Source organism: Phytophthora parasitica (assembly GCF_000247585.1).
Source record: "Phytophthora parasitica INRA-310 unplaced genomic scaffold supercont2.16, whole genome shotgun sequence".
NCBI classification, from domain to species: domain Eukaryota; phylum Oomycota; class Peronosporomycetes; order Peronosporales; family Peronosporaceae; genus Phytophthora; species Phytophthora nicotianae.
Window position 1 is genome coordinate 466,802 of NW_008649002.1, and position 22,904 is coordinate 489,705.

Consider the following 22,904-nt stretch of genomic DNA (forward strand, 5'->3'; position numbering starts at 1 on the left):
GCTGCCATTACCACGATCAAGCCAAAGCAGAATAGTCAACTGTTAACATGATCCAGCTATGTGTCGACTAATTAACCTACTTCTCCGGAGTACTAGTAGTAGTTTCTGCTAAGAAAAAAAAAACTATCATCTAATAGCAGCGTTGCGCTTCGTGCCTGGAGCATAACGCTTGCGCCAAATAGTATCTCAATGTCCCTGCGAACACACACGGCATCAACTCGAGTACACAATAATCTGAATGAAAGATAGGATAAATTAATGAAATCAATGCAGCGAGCCATCAGCTCTTCTAATGCACGAGGCTACCGTGCAGGTTGTCTACAAAAATATCGCGATGCAAACGACAATTTGCAGTCGTTTTACTTTGCATCTTGCAAAACTGTGAATTTTTTTTTTTTTTTTCACAAACTGGTAACCCACTCGTGCTGAAGCACTTGCGTCGCACTGATGCGCTTCTTCGGGTCCACAGTCAACATGCGACGGATAAGGTCCCGTGCGCTGTCGGACATGCAGGCCCAGCCCACCGAGTCGCAGTCGAATTCGCCCTTAAGAATCCGCTGCTGCAGTTCATCGTCCGTGGCGTCGTCCGTGGGGTCGAACGGGTGCGTGCCACACAGCACAATGTACAGCACGACGCCGAGCGCCCAGACGTCCATAGCACAGCCGGATCCCCGCTGTCCCATGACCTCAGGCGACGCATACGCCGTCGTGCACACGTCCATCTTACGGCCATTATCATCGTGCAGGCGGAATGATTGGCCGAAGTCGATAAGTTTCAACTTATCGTTAGCCAACAGAATATTCTCTGGCTTGAGGTCGGCGTGCACTACGCGCTTCGAGTGCAGATACTCAAGAGTTACAGCCAGTTCGTGTACTAGCTCCTTGGCTCGTTCCTCCCCGAAGACGCCGTTTTCCACCAGATCATCGTACAGTTCGCCGCCCTGCACCAGTTCCGTGACCAGCACATAGGCGTCTGAGGTCTCAAATGCCTCGCGCAGTTCCAGGACGTTGTGGGTACCGCCAACTTGCTTGAGAATATCCACCTCCTGCATGAAATCCTCCTTGGTCGTCAGCTGTTTGGACACGCGCTTAATGGCAACGCGAGCGTTTGAGGCGCGGTGGCGTCCTACGTGCACAAGGCCGAAGCCACCCTCGCCGATGACGCCCTCCAGGTCGTATTCCTGTTGCAAGCGACTGCGTGTCAGACGCCACGCGTCCATGTGGCGCTCCGTTGCGCGTTGTTGCTTAAGCGCGGTTGTCACGGCGTGCGGCACCATGAGGGAGCTGCTCATGCCCATACCCATGCCCATGGGTCGACGAGCGGCATCCAGGCGCGCTGGTTCTTGGGAATAGCCACTGCAGGCCGTAGCGGCGGCACACACGGCGGCAACACCGGCCATACGACGCGGTAGACGCAGGAAGCGCTTGCGGGAGCGATCATTGAAGGCCATTTGCAACTTGGTGATAAATTAAAAAAAAAAAAAAAAAAGTCGAATGTGTCTAAGCTGGCAAAACGCGGAATGGCAACAAGTTGCAACTGGCCAGCCAATCCTCAAGCCGTTTCGGACTGAAAACCCCCGAACCCGAACCCTGAACCGATAAAGACAGAGACACAGACGACTGTGGCATAGACAATAGGACGACCGGCAAAACTGGACTTGGCCTCGATTATCTGTCGAGGACGATGGTGGCCGGCAAGAATAGCAACGCCTGCAGCTATTCTGTGCGGTTGCCAAGATCAACGTGCGTGCATTTGGCGCGCACGTGAGCGGGGAAAGGGGGCAATGAACAGTGGCGTCGTGCCATGGTGACGTAGGCGACGTGGCATTTCTGCTTCGTCGCAGGTTTCCTAGGCCGAATTTCGCATTCATGAGTCAGTGCCACTTCAACACGGTTGCAGCAATGCACGTTGCAGTCGCTAGGTGTTCCCATCCATTCTCGTGCCGGAGCGCTTGCAGTTGGAAGCATCGAGACCGAAGGTTGCATCGCACGATTTGGACCAGAGAAATACATGTATCTCTATGCGGAATTCAAGCAAGAGGTTACCCAACATCCAGCGAAATCAGATATTACCGCACTGAATGTTCGAGAAGGCTGGAACGAGTTGCAACCTGCAGTCCAATCACGAACTGCCAGTCAGTTTGATCAGGATAAGCTAGCCTCGTTACGAGAACTTCAGTACAAAATTGCTGCTGTACCCTTTGGACAAATGATAATGATGAGTGGTGTTGTTCTATTTTCACGCTAAATCTTGCGACGCAATGTTTGAAAACTGTTTTCAATTGAAACGCATGCATAAGTTATTACAGTTGAAATTAATCTCTAGAATGCGATGCAGTCCATGGTAAATTGCTGTTCAGCTGCGTATGATGTGATTGTTTTACCTTGATTCCTCAGTGAGGAATCCTCACAGCATTATGAAATCGCATCAGCGATCAGCTACATGGGCGAAATGTAAGTTTAGTTAGCGGATAGAAGCGAAGAGAGCCATGAAAATCGCTCACGTCACTTATTAAAATTGCTATCTTTATTTTCACCACCCGATTTCGGTGTGCGTGCCGGTGGTGGGCCACATTGTGTCGTGGCATGGGTACGACTTGGCGCAGATTGGAAAGGAAACAGAACAAATGAAGCTTGTAGGAGAGAGAGAGAAAAAAAGGAAGTGAGATTAATGTGTTGCCGAGCGCTTAGTGCTCTGACTCCCATCATAATTCATACATTTATCATAATGCACACTATATAAGTCATCCACTCAAGCATGCGCTTTTTTCTGGACTTTGAGTATGGCGTTTGTGCGATAGCTCCGGTTCGCCATAAGCTCTAGATGAACTGGACCATTGTGGGTCCCTCCAAATACAACAAAAGGGAGCAGCTTTTGCCCCGTAGCCGAGGCACAAAAAAAAAAAACAGAAACTCGGAAGGAATTCTCCGACATTCCTGGATTACAATAAAAGGATACGTTAGCTTGTATAATCAAAGAACCAAGTACAGCCAAATTACCTGGAATCGCATCAAAATTTTTAGCACCAACGAACTCAATCGCTCTCTTGGGTCCCATGTCAATGTAAATTGACGTCTGATCCATATTAAATACTGATTCGTATTTTTTTCTGACCCTTGATAGCAGATAGCAAATCGACCATCTCTAGATTGTACTGGATAGGTCTTGAAAAACGATCTGCCACACCCTAAAATCAAATCAAAATTAACATTTAAAACAAATATGTGAATTGTATGACAAACATGTAATATCTGTAATTCCGTGCGCTTTTTGGTGCCTCGGTGGGTAATAACCCGCACTGATTGGCGATTACGAAGCCGAAACCCCCTAATAGCAGCTACAGAAGCCTCTAACGACCTCCTGGTAAGATAGTGGGGTTCAAAGAGGACAGCCATGAGTAGAAGACACTGACTTGTTACACCTATACAAGATTGCTACCATTAGAACAATTTTTTTCACATCAATAATAAATGGTATCACTCACGCATTGACCTGTTCTTCCGCATGTCTGTAAACCATTCTAGAAGACTACAAAATAGTTAGTATTACTCAACAACTTCCGATGGTTAAATACAACAAAAATTATAAAGAACATACCGAGATTCTAGTCCAGGAAACCGTTATTTCACGCTCCTCTTCACCTTCCTTATCTCTTTTTCTTGTGGCTAAGGACTAGAGCGTCCTTTATCCGGTCCTCTGCATGAACCCAGCGCCACAACGTCACGCGGTGGACGCCGTACTTTTCGGCCAACGCCTCGGTGGGTTCACCAGCAGCCCGGACTTCCAACACAGCCTATAAAGAATAGGGATATATATATAAACAAATAATTGTAGGTAACTTATTAAGAGTCGAATCTCTTACCTCGCGTCGCTCTTCGAATTTGCGGCATCTGCTCTATGCTACAATATTTACGACTATTTACCTTTTACGATTGGACTTGGAGGTTACAATTTACATCGTTGCGTTTTATTCGTCGAATCCGGTAAGTTATTCCCCAAAATATCAGACATTGAACCCATTTATCCGATAAAAGGCAGACACGGAGTCCGACATTTCTGAAAAAGCGGTATTTAGTTCGTTGTGTGGAGGAGCGACCGGAGGGCGCAAATCCCAATTCGCACCAAAGACGGCAGACACGAATCCAACAGCAATGGAGGGCTATGATTGGGTCTACCTAAAGGACCAGGTCTGCCAGATTCGCGAAACCACAGTCACAGCCCGCTCCCGAAGGACCTACCAGAACTCCTACTGCCGTTTTCTCACTTGGTTGCTGGAGAACAAAGCACACCTAGTTGCACTGCAGTTTGAATGCATTGGGGGCATTGGGACCTATACTCCCCCGCAGCACGGACGCGAGTTAAGAAAGCAACCAACCAGGACCTACGCGTCGATCCCCTCATCTTTGATACTCTGGTCGCGGAGGACTTTGTGACCTGGATCGTCACGCTGAAACGAAGGGATGGTGGTGCGCTGAGCTACTCTGCTCTCAACACGCACAGAACAGGCCTGTTTAACCTGTTTCGGGGCTACGACAAGACCATGAGCAAAACTTGGAATCGGAGCGTAACACCTATTTCAAAGGCTAAAGCACAAGCTCACTAAAGACGCGTCAAATGGAGCTAACGAGATCAAGACTGGCAAAGACCGGCTGATGTTCGATTTGTACAGATTTTTATGTGGTAAAACGCTTGCGATCCCTGGCAAGGAGATGTGCTTTTCTCATGCTTACATGATAATAGCGTGGAATCGATCCTCCAACGCTTTTGGAATCCAAATGGAATGGGAAGGCGATGCTCTCCAAATATATTTCGACCATATGAAGACACTCGATACCATAGTTACCGAGCCAACCACCCATTCCTAGTGGCATTTGCAATTCCAGATACTCAAAGAATGGCGAAGACTGGGAGAAAGCGGGTGACCGGCTAGAGAGCAACTCTTAAGCTCTATGCGCGCAGTGCCGTTTCATACCAGCGATGAAGGTTGTCGTCTACTTAGATAAGACTAATATGAAGGAAACGATATCGCACTTCTACCCTGGGCTAAGTAAGGACCACTTACAAAAAAGCACCAATGCTACTCCTAGAAGGCGATCAGGACCATCATCGAGGCAAAGCGTGCGAGCGAATTGCGCCTACACTGTCGACACCGAAGTCGTGGCGTGGGCGCCACGCTGTCTCCTGCTGCAGAGGAGAATTTTGTTGAGTGGATCAACTACCTTTGTGGTGACGGAGTGCCCGTCGCATCCCTCATGCTCAAGCTACAAGCTATAGAAGCGTACCGTAACTGACAACTCCCACATGATGCTTTCAGATCTACCTGGAGCTGGCGCAAGCACTTTATGCGTAGCCACAGCTTGCCATATGCCGCAGAACGCGTGTCGGTTAATCTATCCCTGCCGATGCCGCTGCTACATCAGATGCGTTCAGATCAATGGTTCAAGCAAAGACGAAAGAGCTCAAGATTACAAAAGTGTTTAACGCGGACCAAACGGGTAAGTTCCATTCATTTATCGCGTCGTGATACTGAGCTAGCTGTACACATCAGGTGTAAACTACGAGTACATCCCCACCAACTGTAGCGGCTCAAGACTCTAATACTGTGTGGGTTTGCTGTGCAGGCAAAACAAAGGAGAGAGTGGCGGTCATGCTTCTGGGTGATAGCGATGGAAACAAATTTGACCCCTTTCTCGTCAACAAGACCAAGCTATCCAAGATCGCCGAGACGGCGAGGGAGAACACAGCAACGCACCATGGGTTCGAGCGTCTTCTATGGTCGGAACTGGATCCACTTCAGCGTGGTGTACATATCTATGGAAACGCTACAGCTTGGTGGAACAGCTAGCTATCCATTGCATTCCTCAGCTACCATTTCCTCGGAAGGCCAGACAGGCATGAGGGCGAGCTGCTGCTGTGGGATGAATTTTCAGGATACTGGCGCCAGGACGTACAGACCTTTGCTAGGCTGTTGAACGTCGAGCTGTTGAAGGTACCTCCGGGCTACACCTACGTCTGCCGGTGTGCTAATGTCGCGTAAGTCAGCCGTTTAACGCGCGACTTCGCCACAAGTGCGTTGAGTTCTTGCTGGAACAAGTTCGGGCTGCCGGTGCTGCGGTGGCGTTCAAGATGACGCGGCTATTACAGACCAACCTACTCCGTTGGATCAAGGACGCATGGACATCTCTTTCGTAGGCATCGATAAAGGCAGGTTTAAGAAGGCGAGACTGCTGAACCTGGGATTGATATGAAAACAAGCCTGTTTTCCAGCCCCGAGCCAGACTGGGGCTCAATTTACAAACTTTTGCACGCCCACGAGATCCCCACCGACGCTATTGATGCCACCAAAGATATTGAAAAATCATGCAATGTCTACGAGGAGGCCACAGTCTAAACTTAGCACAGCAAAAAAAGCGACACCAGCAAAGTTGATGCTCACTTGCATATATTACACTGTTAACAATACACTGTTATTAATACACACTCTTGTTGCACCACCTCCATCACTACCTTCATCCTTCCCACCGTCGCTGCTGTTGTCCTCGTACTGCTGCCGCTTCCACCGCCAAGCTGTCAGATCGACCACCGAAGAGCGACCTCTCAGACGATGGCGCCTTTTTGCGATGATCTTGAAATAGACCACCAGGAGGGGTCGTACCCCGTCTCCCTTGAACATGCACTTTTCCGTCAAGCTACAGTGGTAGGCCTAGTGATTTGCACAAGACATAGAAGTAGAGCAAGTTAGAAACAATGGCAGTTCAATAACAGCAACGAGTTAGATGGACTTACCCTTTCAGTGTTGGACAGGGAATTAATCAAACGGTGATAACCCTCTTCACTCATCAATCCAACACTGAGAGATAAAGAGCGAGGTGAGACCAACACAGCACTGTAATTTGTCCGACAAAACATCAAGTGACTACAAAGGTAGAATCTGTGAGTTCAACGATGAGGTACATGCAACTAAAAATATAGAAAAACGAGACTAAGGTATTTAAACGACAGCCTTATATTCTGTCAAAGCTGCCGAGGCGTTTCGGTGATGATTGGCAAATCTTGAGCTGATGATATTGGTTAGTCGGAGGACGTGATATGAATCACTCAAAAGACGTGTGTCGCTTGTTCCACACATTATTGCCAAAACGTTTTATTATTATTAAAACAAAATTACTGTGCAATAATGCGTGAGTACTCTCTTGTAACGGGCTTTAGCGAACCCGTTACCTTGCGTACACAGTTGCGAGGAAGCTGGTAGATTTAACTCTGATTAAAGAAAGTTACCGGCGTGGTCTTGCGACCACGCCAACCAGTGAGGTGGAACTAGACTCTAATTGGCTACTGGGGTGGACGCAGTTGCACCGTGTGACGGAAGCCCGTCACATCTCTGAAAATTATTTTAGTCATTGAAATGCCGAATCTGTTCAAGCTATTCGTGCATGCAACTTCCCAATCTTGTCACCATTTACAGCGAGCGCTGGATCAATCGTATCTCAAAGCTGGCCCACTGGTTCTGGCCAGCATTGCCGAGGACAGGAAGTCCAGAGCGTCTCCGTTTCCTCCGACTAATCCACATATCTCTATCGCTACTGTCAGTAGCGCGCAGAACGTACAAGACGTGAATACTCGACCCGAACACAAACTATTAACTGCATTGGCACACTGGCGCTCCACTCCCACCTTCCAACCTGTCCAATGCTCCATACGGATATAGTTTCCTACTGTCTGTGCCGAAACGGCAATGCCCTCCTTATAGTGCTTATTTGGAGTCACCACGATCCGTAGAGCTCGAAGTGAGACAACGCGGACAATGCGTTTTGACCCAGCACTCGCATCTCCAACCGTCTAACCCTCGGCTCAGAAACACGACGAGCGAGGGTGTTGTTGGGACCACTCCAAACACAAAGGCCCACACGCTGTTGAACTGGTCCTGGCAGCACCCACTAATTCATCTTAACCCTTTCGCGATAAAAGGAAGCAAAATGCTCCCTTTTCCTGGTTTTCAAATAAGTACGACGATGTATCCATATTAAAGGAGGCAAAATGCCTCCTTTTATAATTAAGTACGTTTACAACAGGTCGTTATGGGCATAGAAAAACCAAGCAAATTACACTTGGAAGATTTGAAGGTGGTCCATCCCTCGCCTTAAAGGATGCAAAATGCCTCCTTTTGATACCGACTATCCTAGATTTGTATACTATAGTTCACTAAAGTGGCTGGCGAAAGGGTTAATAGAGATCCTATTTTTGGTCTTCTGCGAAGCGTATAGTCGCGTTTTAAGACTACGTTTTAAGACTACGTTGAAGGTTTCAGCAGGATTGTTTGTAGTAGGGAACCCGGTCGGGGTCGGGAACGCCACGCAGCCGACCGTCCCGTTAGCCACTGGGCACTCATAGCTCGCAAATGGATTTATTTCTCGGTCCTCCTACCAGCGCTTTAAACTCGCATTCTGCAACGGCAAATAGACCGACTCTTTGCGAGCAACGTGCATATTGTATACATCGCGTAGGATAGTAGATCGTGCACCCGAGGAAAGAGGCTCAGTCGCCTCCCGGACCTTCTTCAGGACGTGAAAGAAACACATTAGGAACTGGTAGACCGGGTTGTGTCCGAACGCCGCAGTTAGAGCATTGAGTTGAGCTCTGTCACCGCCAACCATTGCGTAGCATACAACCAGCTCTTTCTGGATAATCCAGCAGCATAGACGCCGTGGTGCAAGCAGAGCTGCTTGGAAGCATAACTGGGCCTCTCGCGATATAATAAAGAGGGCCACCAAATGGAACTTACGCGAACGATCCGAAATTCCCACAACAAGTTCTGGGTACTCACACTGGCTCATCTTATAGGTAGCGTCCATGTAAAAGATGTAGCTATCTTAGGGAAACATTAACCTCAATATCAATGCCTTCATCGAGAGGTCGACAATGAACGACTTCTCGCCGGAGCCATTGCTAACAATTGGCTTTGTGTTGTTGTCCAGCTGCCATCCAAACATGAATGATTGAGTCATTACCTCTGACCCTTCGTACGCGTGCTCATGGATCTAGGTCTTGAACTCCTGTAAGCGGTTCTCCATGTGTGTGCGTCCGTAGATATTGACGAAATTTTGAAATTGCGGTCGGATATTAACGACAAAGCGCTTGCCGGATTCGCATGGGTCGGAGGTGGTTCTCCGCTAGCTCACGGCAGTGCGCCTTCTGCGTGGAAGAGAGCTTCTTTCGCCTAGGAGACGCGGCGGTCGTGTTGTGTTCGCCGTACTCGAAGATCATTACGTGCTCGAACTCCAGGTACGTAACGATCTTCCCTCTCCAAGGGCACTTGAGACCGCTTGCCTCGCTGCACGTCTGAGGGCTGTACACAGCAAGCAGTAACGTATCTTGTGTTCAGCTTCTACACAAACTGTGCAGGCCATCATCCGGCTTTTGTCGATGTCGAAGGACTTGAAGGTCTCGACTACCGCATCGGCTTCTCTGCGTCGACGTCCAGAGCTCTCTCAACCCATGAGAACGGCTTCGGCATGTTTCTTAGGATGGCCGAGAATCGGGAGAACGCCAGTGGTGTGCTACGCAAACGAATAGCGAGTGCTGGTTGGGTAGCGTCAACCTGACCGCACCCGTTTGCAAACGTGGTAAAGAAACTAAATTATTTATGTTATTATGTTACTGTTCTATCACTGACACGCGGTGCCAGGAATGCACTTTTGTGTTTGACTGAGGCGTTCTCCCACGAAGCTTTTCACTCTACGCTGACTGACTTCCACCACCCGGGCCCTCAATACTACTATTACTACGTTTTTGACTACGTTATTTTTAACTGGTTGTAATAATATTTATAGTTTATAGGAATAATACTACTACCACTGTTAATATTCAAATGATAGCTGATTATCCTATCTTGGCGACAACGTAATATACCGTCATCAGTCCCGCCGTGAAAAACGGATGCTCCTGCACGATGATCTGGAGAAATTCTGTCGTTGTGTTGCAAGTCAAATGCCGATCGGTTGTTGTCAGTCGAGAGTGTCGCTCAAATGCACATGTAGTACCAACATTTACTACACCATTTTTAATCCAAAATAGGACACCCGCCAGATTGAATCGCTCGGCATAAATGCATATAAAAAATATCTTCTGGGTGTTGCAAAAGAAAAACTTATTTGATATTGAAAGGAATCGGCGATGCTGGTTTAAATCAGGGTTGTTGTAAAGGTGAGAGTGCAAGTTTCTCGTGGCGCGCTGTTCCAAGAGATCGTAAAAGGTGATGTGCCCTCGACATGGCGAGCGATTACGCTTGATAGAGGTCAGCATATACACCAAGGTCTCACCTTTGGATTTCTATCGAATTCAGAGTGCTTGTGCGATCTCATTCCTTAATTGGTTTGGCACTAAAGAAGCTTCACTTTCCGAATCCGCTCGCCAGTCAACATTATGAAGCTTGCCCAATTCCTGCTCATGGCCACCATGCTCGTCATTGGTCAAGTTGCTGCCGACACCCCGATGCCTGCAGACCAGTACTACAAGTACATCGTGAAAAACCCGAACTACCACACTCCCGACAACATCCGTCGGCACCGTGCTGTGGATTAGGTGGACAGAGTTAACCCGAAGGGGATCAGTTCACTAGCCAATGCATACTTCGGTTTTTGCGAAAACGGCTTTGGTCTCTTTTCTGTTGTTTATCCCCTCCTCAGTACAACGAATTATTGAGTCGAAGAATTGAGTTTTTTTTTTTTTTTTTACGTATTTGTGTGTGCTCGTGGTTATGCTACACTTAGTTATCTATCGACATGAAGATAATAACTGTGCAGGCTAAATCAATCACTCCCCCTCTATGTTAAAGTCGGAAATACGGAATATTCTTTTATCGTCCGGAAGCGAAAGCCTACTGATTACATCGAGCAGAACAATATTTTTTTTTCAAGAAACAAAGAGGAAAGGAAATGCACAGCGCTTCCAAGCACTTTGTATCCTTGAAACTACGCCAATGTGTTTGTGTACCACACTGTAGTCCACTACAGTTTTTGATGCCGCGAAGCATAATGGTAACTCAGTTTTTCGGAGATTTCAAATTACTATAGAGTAGAAGGGCCGAAAATGACAGTAGGGCCCACAGCCAAGCGATTGCTGGATGAGCTCACGATGAACTTTAAGTAGTAAGCCACACATGCAGCGCTGTGCACGCTTTAACGATTTTGTTGAAGCTTAAAAGTTTCACTCACTTGCACTATTTGGTCAACATCTGTGGTATCGCTGGATGTATTTACACGACGTTGAGTCGGTTTACTAACGGGATTGGTGAGCAATGAATCTTGTTTTTTGCCAGCCTTCCGTGTATTGCATTGAAGCAGCGTGTGCAAGTGGCGTCGTGGTTACAATCCGTACAAATGAAATCAGCCAAACTGTTCCGACATATCATACAATTTGCTGCCTGCACGGGCATTTTCGTCCACCCACTCTCCTCTTCAACAATCGCGCCAGCCTCCTTTCTGGAAGTAGCGCGAATGCACGCATAACATCCAATACAGTAGCGAGCACCACTTGCAGTCGTTCGTCTCGTCACAAAATTCACAGAGCAGCGTGTACAAAGTATGTAGTGATCAGGTGGCCCCACAGATGACTCACCCGAGTCAAGTCTTTCATAGTATCCAGCTCCATGCGTGTCTTGTCGGTACACCCACGTCGATGACTCAACGGAAATAAGAGATTCATCACTTCCGATCATTTTAGGTGGTTTTCGTCGAATATCTTGAGGCCGATCAAGGTTAAAATACACAATCAGACCAGATCTAGGGTCGATTCGTTTAATAAACGAGTTTCGGATAATCCGACAACACACGATCCGTGCTTGCCGACAGCGAAACATCATTTGAATACGTGTTGCAGCGATATTCTGGCGTCTCTGGAGCTCCCACTCATTCTGTTTCTCCTTGAGTCGCTCTAAAGCTTCGTCTATTCGAGCCTGAATGATAACTTCTCGAGCAATGCCCTGGCAGTCCTCAAGAACTACCTCGTCACACCAATGCTTCTCGTATGTCACCGTGTTCAGGTAAAAAGCTTTGGTCAATTTTCTAGTAACAATACCATGCGGAGCTTCCAGAAAAACCTTCCACAGACAGCCTTTCGGTAGAATTTTAGCCGAATTTTCAGGATCTCGCTCCAGCTCACTCCGAATCCACTTAGCATCCGTTTCAAAGATCCGGTTAGCCTCTGTTTGTATCTGGTCTTTGGCATCACGGGTGTCAAGCCAAGTGAGCGTGGTACCACGTACTTCGACTGCAACTTGCTCTCTAATAGCAGTCCAAGCCTGTGTTGCCTCCAACTCTGCAGCACGTTCACGGCTGGCTTTGTACTGTATACGCTCTTCTTTCTGCTTCTGCAGCTTGCGGTTCGCGTGGACACGATCAGTGGCCTCAATAAACGAGCGTCTACGACCTCTTTCGGCAGATGCGAGAGCTTTTGCAGCCACTGCGGCACTCAATTTGTCTTCGATTTCCATTTGAGCGTTCTCGGCTTCAATTTGTTCAGCCAGCCATAGATCTTGTTGGAGTTGTCGTCCACGAATATCTGCAGCCGCAACTTCCTTTTGTCGGCGATTGTGGAACAACCAAGTGTCTATACTTGATCGCAATACTAGAAATATCGGCACCAAAATATGAGTTGAATTGTCGCTGATCAAAAAGAAATTGGGGTTGGATACTCTTACTTTTCCGATGTCGAGTAGCAATAAATGTGATTGCAATCTTGTCACAATAAGCTCTTCTCACCTTTATTTGCTGGAAAACACCACAATGAGTTAAGTTAATTCAGATATTTGCGGTGTACTTTTTTCTTCGTTACCTCGTGGAACATGAACCATGAACGCCAACATCGCGTTTGACACCGACGAACGTCATGCCGTTCGCTGCGTTTCCAAGCCGCAGCATGTCTACAACACAAAAGCGGCAGCACAAAGTTAGAGTATTGTAAACATCTAGTGCACCTGCTTGAATGGCAATTTTACATGAGCTGCATTGAGTGCCAAAACAACGCCCAAGGTTTAAACGTAAAACGCAGGAGCGAAGCATTGTACAGTTTTCTTGCTTCCAACACCATTCTGTGCATTTCTTGCCCCCGATGACAATTTTGTCTGAATTTCTTCACTAATTTCGCCATTGAGCAATTGTGGAAATGCGTGTCACCTCTTCGCATTAACTTGCGGCAGGCTACAAAGACTTTCCACCGTGCAAATCTGTGACGAGGTTCACGAGTACGCCAAATACTCAATGCCTTCTCAATACGAACACGTGCGTCCTCTTTGATAAAACGCTCCTTTGCGTGCAGATAAATATCCCGATAAAAATTCAGTCGAGTATCATCCGTCAGGCGCTTCCAACACTGCGTTTTAACTGTCAAGAGCAGCTTCGGGTGTGCATCTAGATTGTAAAATAAGGAATCAGAAACAATATCTGAAATATTTTAGAACTTATCAGAATCGCACCTGAATAATCCCAAAATGTTTTTTCAGCTATATAATTTCGGCCACGTTGAGTCATAGCAGCAAGCAGTTCTGTCACAAATGGCTGCATCTTGGCTTCATCCATTTCATCACCACATGCAGCGAACAGAATACATCGCAGATCTTGTCCTCGTACTGCCATTTTCATATCTCCAATAGCAGCAGAATTTTCTACTAACGGAAATGTGAACTCATGAAACCAGCGCGCTACCATTTTTTTCTCACCTTCACGCCAGCGATCAAGCACATACAGCGCACTCAAAAGCTCCCGATAATCTATCGTCGAAGATTCAGGCTGGCGTTGAAAAGCCTGAAAAACGTTTCGCAAACAGGACGAGACTCGAGCTGAATTTAAGGATATATGCAGCGCTGTACTGAAAACAATCTCCATCTGAGGCATCGTGATGATATGTGCTGCAATACCCTGGCGAAATTCTCGAGCCACGTCAATTAACCACGCCATGGATGTTAATTTATACAGTGGAGCAGGCTTGGTGGTGTCCTTAGATGTCGAAGAGCTTTGTAGAGATGCTCCTATCGTAGTTGGTGGCAGCTTTGATTTGTTCGTCAAGGTTTCTGTACGCGTTGTCATTATTTCACTGATGACTGCGTAGAGATTGCGGATGTGGTGCCATCGATTGAGAAACCGCTCTCGACATTGCTGCTGTTGGTTCTGGAGCTCCGAGTTAACTTGCCGCTCGAATTGACGCACGATCGCTTCTTCTCGACGGTCTTTAAGTCGACGCGCACCTCCAATCGGGAGCTTCTGCAGTATTGGTGAGCGTGGAGACGTGAGTCGGCGCTTACGAAGAGATCCATCAATGCCGCTAGCTAACCCGACGAACTGCATGAGATCGGTTGAGTGTTACGAATTTAGTGCGGCGCTTCAATTACAGTATCTTTTAGAGACGCTTTAAAGACACGACATGGAGAATGAACCGGACAAGCTAGCTGTGTCGACAGCGATCCTTGCAGCTGTCTCTGCTTCTTCATTAGCTTCCAATACCCAGCCAAATGCAGATGAATCCAGCGAGCCGAAGCGCGAATTTGGAACTGTAGCTTACGAACGCGTATTACCAGAAGGAGATTGCCACTGTGTTGAGAGAACTGTAAAAAAGCTGCAGTCTCTTGATAACTTCGTCCACCTCTGGGTACGCGACGCGCGAACTTTTCGTCATGGAATCGAGAGCTCAGTGTACGTTGGTTATGACGTGATAACAGCGATGTTTACACTGAAATATTCTCTTGGTTTTATGCAGTCCGTATTTCTCGCTACGTGTATCAGCCTCCATCCCCGTAAACGAACTGCGGGTGTGTCTGCTGTCAATTTGAACGAATGATCTGGTAGCAATACTGACTGGTCGTTGCACCCACAGAATCTTGTACAGAAGCAGTTTACTCTTCTGTCTTCTTATCGCAAGGAAGTGGATGGAGAACTCCAACTCTGCTTTGATGACCAAACGCTGGACGACGAGGAAACATTTTCTGCATACCTTCCTACCACCATCTCTGCCGAGAAACCAGGGACCAACAACTCCACAAAATATCGACAACCTTCGTGGCCTAGACCGTTCGCAGGTGAATGCTCTAACTTTTTCGTTTAGCCATACGGAACTTAACAGCTCGTACACAGGGATTCTATGGGTATTACCATGGCGACCATCTCGTAAAAAGCCGCTGCAATGGGGAGACGGTGGAGACCCGAAATTCAAGACGGGACAAGATCAAACTCTACAGTAACCTCTACAGAAACTCGACGAAGAACGTCGACAATAAGAGCATCTATTCATCTCTCTCTTCATAAAAACCACCCAAAACCTAGAAATTGAGACCATCATCCCAATAATCCGTGGGTCTCCTCATCACTGCTCGTCTCCTCACTACTCGTCTCTTCCTCTTGTCTACTTTCCTTACTCTTCTTCCGTTTATTGCTCTTCTTCACTCTCCTCCTCTTTCTCTTACAGCAACTGAAATAGTCGCCCCAGCTCGTCTCTTTCTCCTTCTTGTACGTTGGGCCGCCTCCCAGCAAACGGTTCAGACATGGGACCAAGAACTCACAGCGACACAAACATCTGTACGTCCAGCTCTCTTTGTCTTCTTCTCGAGTCTTCAGTCCTTCAAGCCCCTTCTCGTGACTCTGTAGCTCCTCGTTCATCTCCGTCACTAAGGAACGCGCCTTCAGTCCCGGGACGTGTAACATTTCCCGCACGTCGTCGATCATGACAGGCGTTGCGTATAAGTCCAGTGTCCAGCGTGCAATAGGTTTAGCATCGTCCGTCCCGTAAAGCTCTGCGTAGAGCGCGTAGACCTGCGGGTTGACACCCCGATAGTCCTTTGTCTGTATAAGATTATCCCGTACACGGAACTCCTCGCGGTCGAAGAGAGTATCGTTTTTCAAAGGTCCCGGTCTTTTCGGTGCGTCTGCGTCATCATCGTCGCCCAGGACGTAGCTCATCCAAGCGTCGAGCCACTTGGTCTCCACAAGGAACCAGGCCTCATGGCGGCGAAGTTCCCGCGAGTCAAAGATGAGGACGAGGTCGCGCTCCATCTGACGGCGTGTGAGAGGGTGTTGACTGGACGCGAGACCGCATTCCAGGTCCACGGACTCATCATCGCTTGGAGACGCGGGACGAGAAGATAGCGACGGTGCCATGAGAATGAAGAACGTGATGTTGGGTACCTGATGACAGAGGTGTGGTGTACATCATAAAGGTTCGTTCCTTAAATGATGTGGTATACAGTAGTAAATGTGTGCGACTATCGAAAAGCAACAATCCGAACGAGATACCGGTAGCGATCGCCAATGATGTGAAGGAGGATCACGTCTGCATCGACCAGGTTGTGGTTCATGGCAAGTTTTACCAATGCAGTGGTGCTGAACCAACCGAGGTTGCAATAGACTGGGACTGGGATGGTTGCCACACTCATGTCTTGGTTTGGATGCAACGAGAGCCGCTCGCACTGAAGGAAGGAGCCCAAATGAAGGGAATTCAGCTACGGCGATTGTCAAGAGGTCTTGCATCTGTCGTTGTTGCGTCGGATATAGTCCCGGCAGCTCCTCATTTTCATTTCAGACCATTAAAGCAACGACTTCACTGGCATAAACTGGAGCTAACAGCTCAAGGCGTTTATCATTTTCAGATTTCGCTTGCCACACTATGGGTGTCTGGATGGCAATAACGACAGTAGCTTCCTCAACACTAGCGCTAGTGTCGTTATCGGCGCTGGCCTCCAACTCGTCGTACTCTACAAAATCGGGGATTCTACCTTGGGTGGATCCAAGCAGTCCCGACAGCGCTCAGTCGTACACAACGTCGCGAGGAAAGACGTGGACGTTGACAATGAGCGACGAATTCAACACTGAAGGTCGCACCTTCGAGGCCGGAGACGACCACCTATGGACTGCACTAGAAAAAGCCGACGGCGTCAACTCGGCACTTGAAGTCTACTCGACTAACATGACCGGAACTGAATGTGACGACGACCACTGCTACTTCTTCATCAACACGACGGACGAGACGATCGCTAAGACGGTCTGGAATAACTACATATCTCCACCAGGCTATCAGACGGTGTATTTCTACTACCGATCAGGAATGGTACAGTCGTGGAACAAGTTCTGCTTCCAGGGCGGCATGATTGAGGTACGCGCACAGCTCCCTGGAGCTGTGACGAACGAATCAGGCAACCCGGATGTGTCGACCGGGTCGACAACTGTACGAGCCGCTAACATCAACTACTACCCAACGTGGCCTGGTATCTGGCTCATGGGTAACTTGGGTCGAGCCATCTTCAGTGCGTCCACTAGCCGAATGTGGCCGTTCACGTACAACGAGTGCAACGAGACCATCTTCGACTCACAGAACCAGCGTATCAGCGCGTGCAACGATACCCCGGGGTCGGGTTTGAACGCCAACCAAGGTCGGGGCGCGCCGGAGATTGATATCCTTGAAGGCGGAGGTACTGCGATTTCAACGTCGTTGCAAGTAGGTCCGGGTATGCCCGAGGACTTCCGTCGCATCGCCGACAACTCGTCCGAGTATTGCTACTACAGCTACGACTGCACAACGGAAGGTGCTAACCAACCTGACGTCCCCATTGCATACTATTACAACCTGCGTGGTCACAAGTCATGGTATCAGGGTCTACGTTACGGTGCCAATAATCTATGTGACGTTGAAGAGGACGATGTCCAAACGTTCGCTACGGTTAATGCATCTATAGAAGAAGGCATCACAGACAACGCGTGCACTATGGAAACCTGTCCAGGATCATACGACCCGAACGCGGATCTCGGATACATGAACACGGGAGTGCATTGGGGTATCAATGCTAATGGAACATGCTTCCCGAAGATGAATCAGTATGACGGTGCCTATCTGTGTAGCGCTGGCAACACTGTGTCTGAGTGCACCGCCTCGAGCGGTTCAACAAGTGCTGCGTCTGAATTCGCTTACCAAATGGATGCCATCTCGTCTAATTGGGAGATTCACATGGCCGCGTACTTGGATTGGGTTACGTACTCCGTGGAGTGGGTAATGGGCGACGAAGGCTACATCCGTTGGGAGGTAGAAGGTCAACCGATCTTCGAAATAACAGCCGACGTGCTCACCAACCCACCTCAGAACAGCGCACAGATGAACCCCAAGAAGATCATGATCGAGGAGCCGATGTATATCATCTTTAACGTGGCACTATCGAGTTCGTGGGGATCTTCTCCTCCAAATGCTGGGTCAGGAAGTTGTCGTGGCGATGGGTCTAGCTCGACTAATAATGCGATTTGCGATTCCTTTCCGATGTACCTGAAGATCGACTACATCCGACTGTACCAGGACACTTCGGATGGGACGGACATGGCAATTGGGTGTAACCCGGATACACATCCGACTAAACAGTTCATTAAGGACAATATCGACGATTACATTGATGACGAAAACCCAGACACAGCAGTCTCCGGTATGGCGTTCTGTGACTCAAATGCCGACTGTACCATCTCAACGACTGGCACCGTCACGGGTTCGTGCTCTAATGGACGTTGTAAATGTACGTCAGACTCATGGACTGGTCCACGATGCACTGAAACGGCATTATCGTCTTCGTCTTCCTCCGATTCGGACGACACCTCGAGCGTCTACGGTCCGCCGATGAACGCGTCAGTGATCGCAGCCTGTGTGACAGTATTCTGTACTGCGTGCACGATGATCCACTCGATCATAACGGCAAAACGCACCTCTGCTCAACTCCAGAAACACATGACGCTGAAGATGCGGGGTACACTCAAGGACGCATACGGACCCATGAGCGAGCTGTCCGTTAAGGACAACTACAGCACCAATTTTGTTTGACTGCCATTTACTTCTTCAGCTATCAGCAGAGGTTTATGCTTTTAGATAGTCAATAAATACGTCAGCTATTGTGGTTACGTATGCATTTACATAGTTCGATCGGATAATAAAGTATTTGAATCCTCAACCATTATTTGCGGTTCGCATTCCAGACAGAGCATGCTGCCAGTTCACCGGCTCCGTTCATGCCTCCCAGGTACCCGTTTCTCACCGCGATGGTTCGGTTCTCTTCCAACTCCATCTGCAAAGCCCTCTGAAGCATATGCGGCACTAGTGAACAGTGAGGGCCTGGTTTTCGATGCCAAACAGGCAGCCATTACCCGCCGATTTCTCGACAAACTGCATTCTCGTCTGAATGGCTACGCGTTACCCGTATTCCAGTCTCCAATAAAGAAAAAGACAATAGGGAATGATGGCGACAACGAAGAACGATTAGAGGAAAAGGTGGTGATGGTTCCTCGCGGCCTGTACGTCCATGGAGGCGTCGGAACAGGCAAGTCGATGCTGCTGGATCTCTTCTTCAGGAACGCCAACGTGCAGCGCAAGCGACGTGTGCATTTCAACGAGTTCATGCTTGAAGTACAAACGCGATTGAATCAAGAGAAGAAGAAGCAGTTGGAGCTCTACGGCAGGCAGCGACACATTGTGCTGGACGAGAGTCGAGATGTTGTGCTGCAAGTGGCTCACGCTATCGCGGATGAAAGTCACCTGCTGTGTTTCGACGAGTTTCAAGTCACAGATGTGGCAGACGCACTTATCATGAGGAAACTTTTCGGTGTGTTCTTCGCGCGTGGGGTGGTGATGATTGCAACGTCGAATACCCCACCACAGGTATGAACCCTTGCCGGTTGGGATAAAATATTCCTAACTGACTATAGTTTTTCTTGTGCTAGGACTTATACAAGGATGGCACGAATCGTGAGTATTTTCTGCCGTTTCTGGATCAATTGGCACAGCATACTAGAGTGGTGTCGATGAACTCGGACGTGGACTACAGGTTCCTCTGCGAGCCTATAGGTGGCGAGGAGACGTTCTTGACGCCGTTGACAGACGCTACCAAAAAGAAGATGGATGCTGTGTACCAAGACCTACTGAAGCTTGGTGCTGACGAGAACAGCGGTGATGTTCAAGACGAGCAACTGCGTATTCCTGTGATGATGGGACGAACGCTGGACGTCCGAGGTCGTGCGAAGAGTGGCGTTTGTCGTGCATCCTTCAGGTTGTTGTGCGATACCGAGAAAGGTGCAGCGGATTACAAAGCGATGGCAGAATGCTTCCATACATTAGTACTTGATGACGTACCGGCTTTAAGTATGGCGCAGCACGACCAAGCAAGACGATTTATCCTGCTTGTAGACGAGTTATACGAGCACCGAACAAGGCTTGTATTATCATCTGAAGCTGCCAAGCCTCGATGTATTTTCTTGTTTGACGATGAGAGCGTACGTGTTGCGTCGGAAGGGGTTAATAGCCCTGCTGCTATTGAGGAGGAGAAGCAGCGTGTAAACAAGGAGAACGCAGCTGTGGGTGTGCCGACTACCAGCTCTTGGGATGCGCCTGTAGGTGCCTATGGTCCGTCACAGATGGCCGGATTGGATGTAGGCAACCTGGTTGCGCTAAAAGACTTGAAGGTTGCATTCAAGCGTGCTGTATCACGACTTCGAGAGATGCAAAGTGAACGCTATCTTGAGGAAAACATCTGTTGTCGTCCTCAACGGATGGAGCGTCTTGAGCAAGTTGTTCAAGCTATCACCGAAAGTAGCACAGTCCACAAATAACGAGAGCCAGTCTACTATTTCAGTGTTAGTAGTAGTTTTAAATCTTAGCGGGAAAAAATGCCCTTGTTGCGAGGTTGGAGTTGTGCTTAGCAAGAAAATTCTTGTCTGATGCTTGTCTTGTCGGCACGGCCCAGGTGTTACATGCATTTATTTTTCTCGATTGTGAATCGCAGTGAATGTAGCACGTCGAAGTTTCGGCCTTTGTATGGAGGTGATCTGAGCAATATCAATTCTGCATTGAATACACGTATCATAGAGTCTATTATAAACTGGCTGGTTAACGCTGTGATGAGTCACACATGCTGTTATGATGAGTCACGGTGATGGGAAATTATTAGTGAGTTTGAAAATAGGATTAGCTAATAAAACATGCAGTCTCTAAACCTGACCGCGTTCAGCGATTGTCAGGTGCAAGAGCGGGAGAAAAATGGAGCAATCTTGTCCCTGAATCCAAAGTAAACGCACTCAGTATAGAATAGTATTGTACCTAACAAAACGAAAAGGATAAACTAGACAGATCAAGAACACGACTTAAATACCTTGCTGTCTCGTTGGCTGGATCCAAGCTGATATTAAGGAACATGTGCTTTTACACGTGCAGTCCGTTGACTTTTATCCGTTGGAAATTGTGCAATATTTAAGTTCTAGTATTGCGTCGCTTTAGTCGTGCTTGCAGCTAATATTCGGCATGCTAGTTACCCCCGTCGTGGAGGCAACTCAATGTGCTTCTATCCGCGGAAAATGTTTTGAACCAACTTGGTGAGCACGGAATTCCATATTGAATGGGGGTACTGTTCTCAATGTAATGGACTCAATAACCTCTCTTATATTGCATGACGGCTCCAACATTCGTACTGAATCGAGTCAACTGCAAGCTCGCTTGAGCAATCTTGTTTGCATCGCAATTTAAGCGCTGCAAAAAAGAAAAATATGCACATTAAGGTTTCAAGGTCTCGGTGCGTTGTAATCGTGACTCATCAAGTAAAATCGTGGTTGCGCACACTGGCAAGATCCTTTACATACATGTACCTCCAAATTTCGCGTTGAAGGTGCCCGTCCACCAAAACCAATATAGTAAGTATCCCTATCAAGCACAACATTGGGGAGCACCTTGCTGGGTCCTATACATACACCTATGTCCTAAGGCTTCCACCATACCAAGGTAGTAAGAAGCCTATAAACCACAACTTTGATAGCTCCATTTCCACCTCATTTTCCAATTTGGGATCCAGAAACCGCATACCTCTCTTCTTCCTACCGTTCTCGATGGCGCATGCGCTCGTGTCGACACTCACCGTGGTCGTTGCCTTATTCGGCAGCGCCCTTCTAACGCTCACCGTCGATGCTCATCAACTGATTCTGGAGCCCGAGCCTATCTGGAAGCCCGGTATTAATGACCGAGACACCAGGTGGAGACCCCTTGCCTTCCTGGAGTCCCAGGGCTTCCCGTGTCAGGCAGACTTCAATGGCTGGCGTGCTCAAAGTGGCTACAAGAATTTGCGCGACTTCATGGATCGAGCTAAATACACGACCTCGGTCACGCCAGGCGCTGATCAAACCTGTGGCTTAACCGAGCTGAAAGGCCCACCGCGACCCATTCCGAAGGATGGCATGATGAAGTCAACGGGCTACACGCATGACGGTCCGTGCGCTGTTTACCTCGATGACGAGCTAGTTCTGGAGTACGACAACTGTCACGAGAAGCTCCCTGGCAAGTCATACAAGATTGACTACTCGTCCTGCGAAAAGAAAGGTGGCTGTACGCTTTATTGGTTCTGGTTGGGAATCCGCTTTGTAAAGAGCCGCTGGTCCTGGCAAGTTTACAAGGAGTGCGTCCCGCTAACGGCTGGAGACAGTGGCAACGGAGGCAACGGCGACCATGGCGGTAACGGCAATAAAGGTGGCAACGGCGGCAATGGCGATCATGGTGGCAACGGTAATCAAGATGGCAATGGTGGCCATGGTGGCTGGCCAGGACAGCACCAAGAACGAAAGGACCACATGCAGCTGCGGATGTAGCCGCTCAACAAGCATGAGTCTCTCAACTTTTGGTGCCAGTGCTGACGTTCTTGCTTTACATCAGGTCATGAAACTCAACCCAGATCATAATGAATGTTTGCGTTTTATTCACGAAATTATCATTTTTCTAGTAAGAATAGTATTTGCCTGCGATTATTTTAATGTCACTGACGCACAGCGTGAAGGCGGAAAACACTTTATTCCGTACTCAACCAATCCAACAAGGGACGTCATCTGACGGCATGCAGAAACACCACTCGAGCGCTGACATC

At 48.2% G+C, this 22,904-nt stretch overlaps 12 protein-coding genes across 12 annotated transcripts; 7 read left to right on the forward strand and 5 right to left on the reverse strand.

Annotated features, from left to right (window-relative positions):
- Window positions 1-233: 233 nt before the first annotated feature.
- On the reverse strand, window positions 234-1,884 carry PPTG_08811 (CAMK protein kinase). The gene has a single exon (XM_008903542.1). The coding sequence runs from the start codon at window positions 1,449-1,451 to the stop codon at window positions 402-404; it is 1,050 nt and encodes a 349-aa protein (XP_008901790.1). The 5' UTR covers window positions 1,452-1,884; the 3' UTR covers window positions 234-401.
- Window positions 1,885-4,382: 2,498 nt separating this feature from the next.
- Window positions 4,383-4,860, reverse strand: PPTG_22398 (hypothetical protein; the record flags this gene model as incomplete). Its single annotated transcript, XM_008903808.1, has 2 exons — window positions 4,383-4,528; window positions 4,845-4,860. The coding sequence occupies 2 exons, from the start codon at window positions 4,858-4,860 to the stop codon at window positions 4,383-4,385; spliced, it is 162 nt and encodes a 53-aa protein (XP_008902056.1).
- A 575-nt stretch (window positions 4,861-5,435) lies between these two features.
- On the forward strand, window positions 5,436-6,193 carry PPTG_08812 (hypothetical protein; the record flags this gene model as incomplete). The annotated part of the gene is made up of 4 exons (XM_008903543.1): window positions 5,436-5,496; window positions 5,623-5,833; window positions 5,885-5,990; window positions 6,044-6,193. 4 exons carry the CDS (start codon window positions 5,436-5,438, stop codon window positions 6,191-6,193), a joined length of 528 nt encoding a protein of 175 aa, XP_008901791.1.
- A 2,228-nt stretch (window positions 6,194-8,421) lies between these two features.
- Window positions 8,422-8,853, reverse strand: PPTG_08813 (hypothetical protein; the record flags this gene model as incomplete). The annotated part of the gene is made up of 1 exon (XM_008903544.1): window positions 8,422-8,853. One exon carries the CDS (start codon window positions 8,851-8,853, stop codon window positions 8,422-8,424), a length of 432 nt encoding a protein of 143 aa, XP_008901792.1.
- Window positions 8,854-9,149: 296 nt separating this feature from the next.
- Window positions 9,150-9,603, forward strand: PPTG_22399 (hypothetical protein; the record flags this gene model as incomplete). Its single annotated transcript, XM_008903809.1, has 2 exons — window positions 9,150-9,283; window positions 9,384-9,603. The coding sequence occupies 2 exons, from the start codon at window positions 9,150-9,152 to the stop codon at window positions 9,601-9,603; spliced, it is 354 nt and encodes a 117-aa protein (XP_008902057.1).
- Window positions 9,604-10,423: 820 nt separating this feature from the next.
- PPTG_22400 (hypothetical protein) lies at window positions 10,424-10,582 on the forward strand (the record flags this gene model as incomplete). The annotated part of the gene is made up of 1 exon (XM_008903810.1): window positions 10,424-10,582. The coding sequence occupies one exon, from the start codon at window positions 10,424-10,426 to the stop codon at window positions 10,580-10,582; it is 159 nt and encodes a 52-aa protein (XP_008902058.1).
- A 544-nt stretch (window positions 10,583-11,126) lies between these two features.
- On the reverse strand, window positions 11,127-14,340 carry PPTG_22401 (hypothetical protein; the record flags this gene model as incomplete). Its single annotated transcript, XM_008903811.1, has 5 exons — window positions 11,127-12,607; window positions 12,760-12,768; window positions 12,843-12,920; window positions 13,174-13,407; window positions 13,473-14,340. The coding sequence occupies 5 exons, from the start codon at window positions 14,338-14,340 to the stop codon at window positions 11,256-11,258; spliced, it is 2,541 nt and encodes an 846-aa protein (XP_008902059.1). The 3' UTR covers window positions 11,127-11,255.
- A 76-nt stretch (window positions 14,341-14,416) lies between these two features.
- On the forward strand, window positions 14,417-15,230 carry PPTG_08816 (hypothetical protein; the record flags this gene model as incomplete). Its single annotated transcript, XM_008903545.1, has 4 exons — window positions 14,417-14,685; window positions 14,750-14,801; window positions 14,867-15,060; window positions 15,095-15,230. The coding sequence occupies 4 exons, from the start codon at window positions 14,417-14,419 to the stop codon at window positions 15,228-15,230; spliced, it is 651 nt and encodes a 216-aa protein (XP_008901793.1).
- Window positions 15,220-16,176, reverse strand: PPTG_08817 (hypothetical protein). Its single transcript, XM_008903546.1, has one exon. The coding sequence runs from the start codon at window positions 16,141-16,143 to the stop codon at window positions 15,325-15,327; it is 819 nt and encodes a 272-aa protein (XP_008901794.1). The 5' UTR covers window positions 16,144-16,176; the 3' UTR covers window positions 15,220-15,324.
- A 472-nt stretch (window positions 16,177-16,648) lies between these two features.
- Window positions 16,649-18,835, forward strand: PPTG_08818 (hypothetical protein; the record flags this gene model as incomplete). The annotated part of the gene is made up of 1 exon (XM_008903547.1): window positions 16,649-18,835. One exon carries the CDS (start codon window positions 16,649-16,651, stop codon window positions 18,833-18,835), a length of 2,187 nt encoding a protein of 728 aa, XP_008901795.1.
- Window positions 18,836-18,973: 138 nt separating this feature from the next.
- Window positions 18,974-20,736, forward strand: PPTG_08819 (hypothetical protein). Its single transcript, XM_008903548.1, has 2 exons — window positions 18,974-19,666; window positions 19,729-20,736. The coding sequence occupies exons 1-2, from the start codon at window positions 18,995-18,997 to the stop codon at window positions 20,611-20,613; spliced, it is 1,557 nt and encodes a 518-aa protein (XP_008901796.1). The 5' UTR covers window positions 18,974-18,994; the 3' UTR covers window positions 20,614-20,736.
- Window positions 20,737-21,807: 1,071 nt separating this feature from the next.
- PPTG_08820 (hypothetical protein) lies at window positions 21,808-22,748 on the forward strand. The gene has a single exon (XM_008903549.1). The coding sequence runs from the start codon at window positions 21,880-21,882 to the stop codon at window positions 22,630-22,632; it is 753 nt and encodes a 250-aa protein (XP_008901797.1). The 5' UTR covers window positions 21,808-21,879; the 3' UTR covers window positions 22,633-22,748.
- The last annotated feature ends 156 nt before the right edge of the window (window positions 22,749-22,904 follow it).

What these genes read in the sequence shown, in the direction of transcription:
- PPTG_08820 (XM_008903549.1), top strand. Translation starts at nt 21,880, where the DNA reads ATGGCGCATGCGCTCGTGTCGACACTCACCGTGGTCGTTGCCTTATTC.
- PPTG_08811 (XM_008903542.1), bottom strand. Translation starts at nt 1,451, where the DNA reads ATGGCCTTCAATGATCGCTCCCGCAAGCGCTTCCTGCGTCTACCGCGT.
- PPTG_08819 (XM_008903548.1), top strand. Translation starts at nt 18,995, where the DNA reads ATGCTGCCAGTTCACCGGCTCCGTTCATGCCTCCCAGGTACCCGTTTC. An exon ending in CGTCGAATACCCCACCACAG is followed by an intron (nt 19,667 to 19,728) that starts GTATGAACCCTT and finishes TTCTTGTGCTAG; the next exon opens with GACTTATACAAGGATGGCAC.
- PPTG_08817 (XM_008903546.1), bottom strand. Translation starts at nt 16,143, where the DNA reads ATGGCACCGTCGCTATCTTCTCGTCCCGCGTCTCCAAGCGATGATGAG.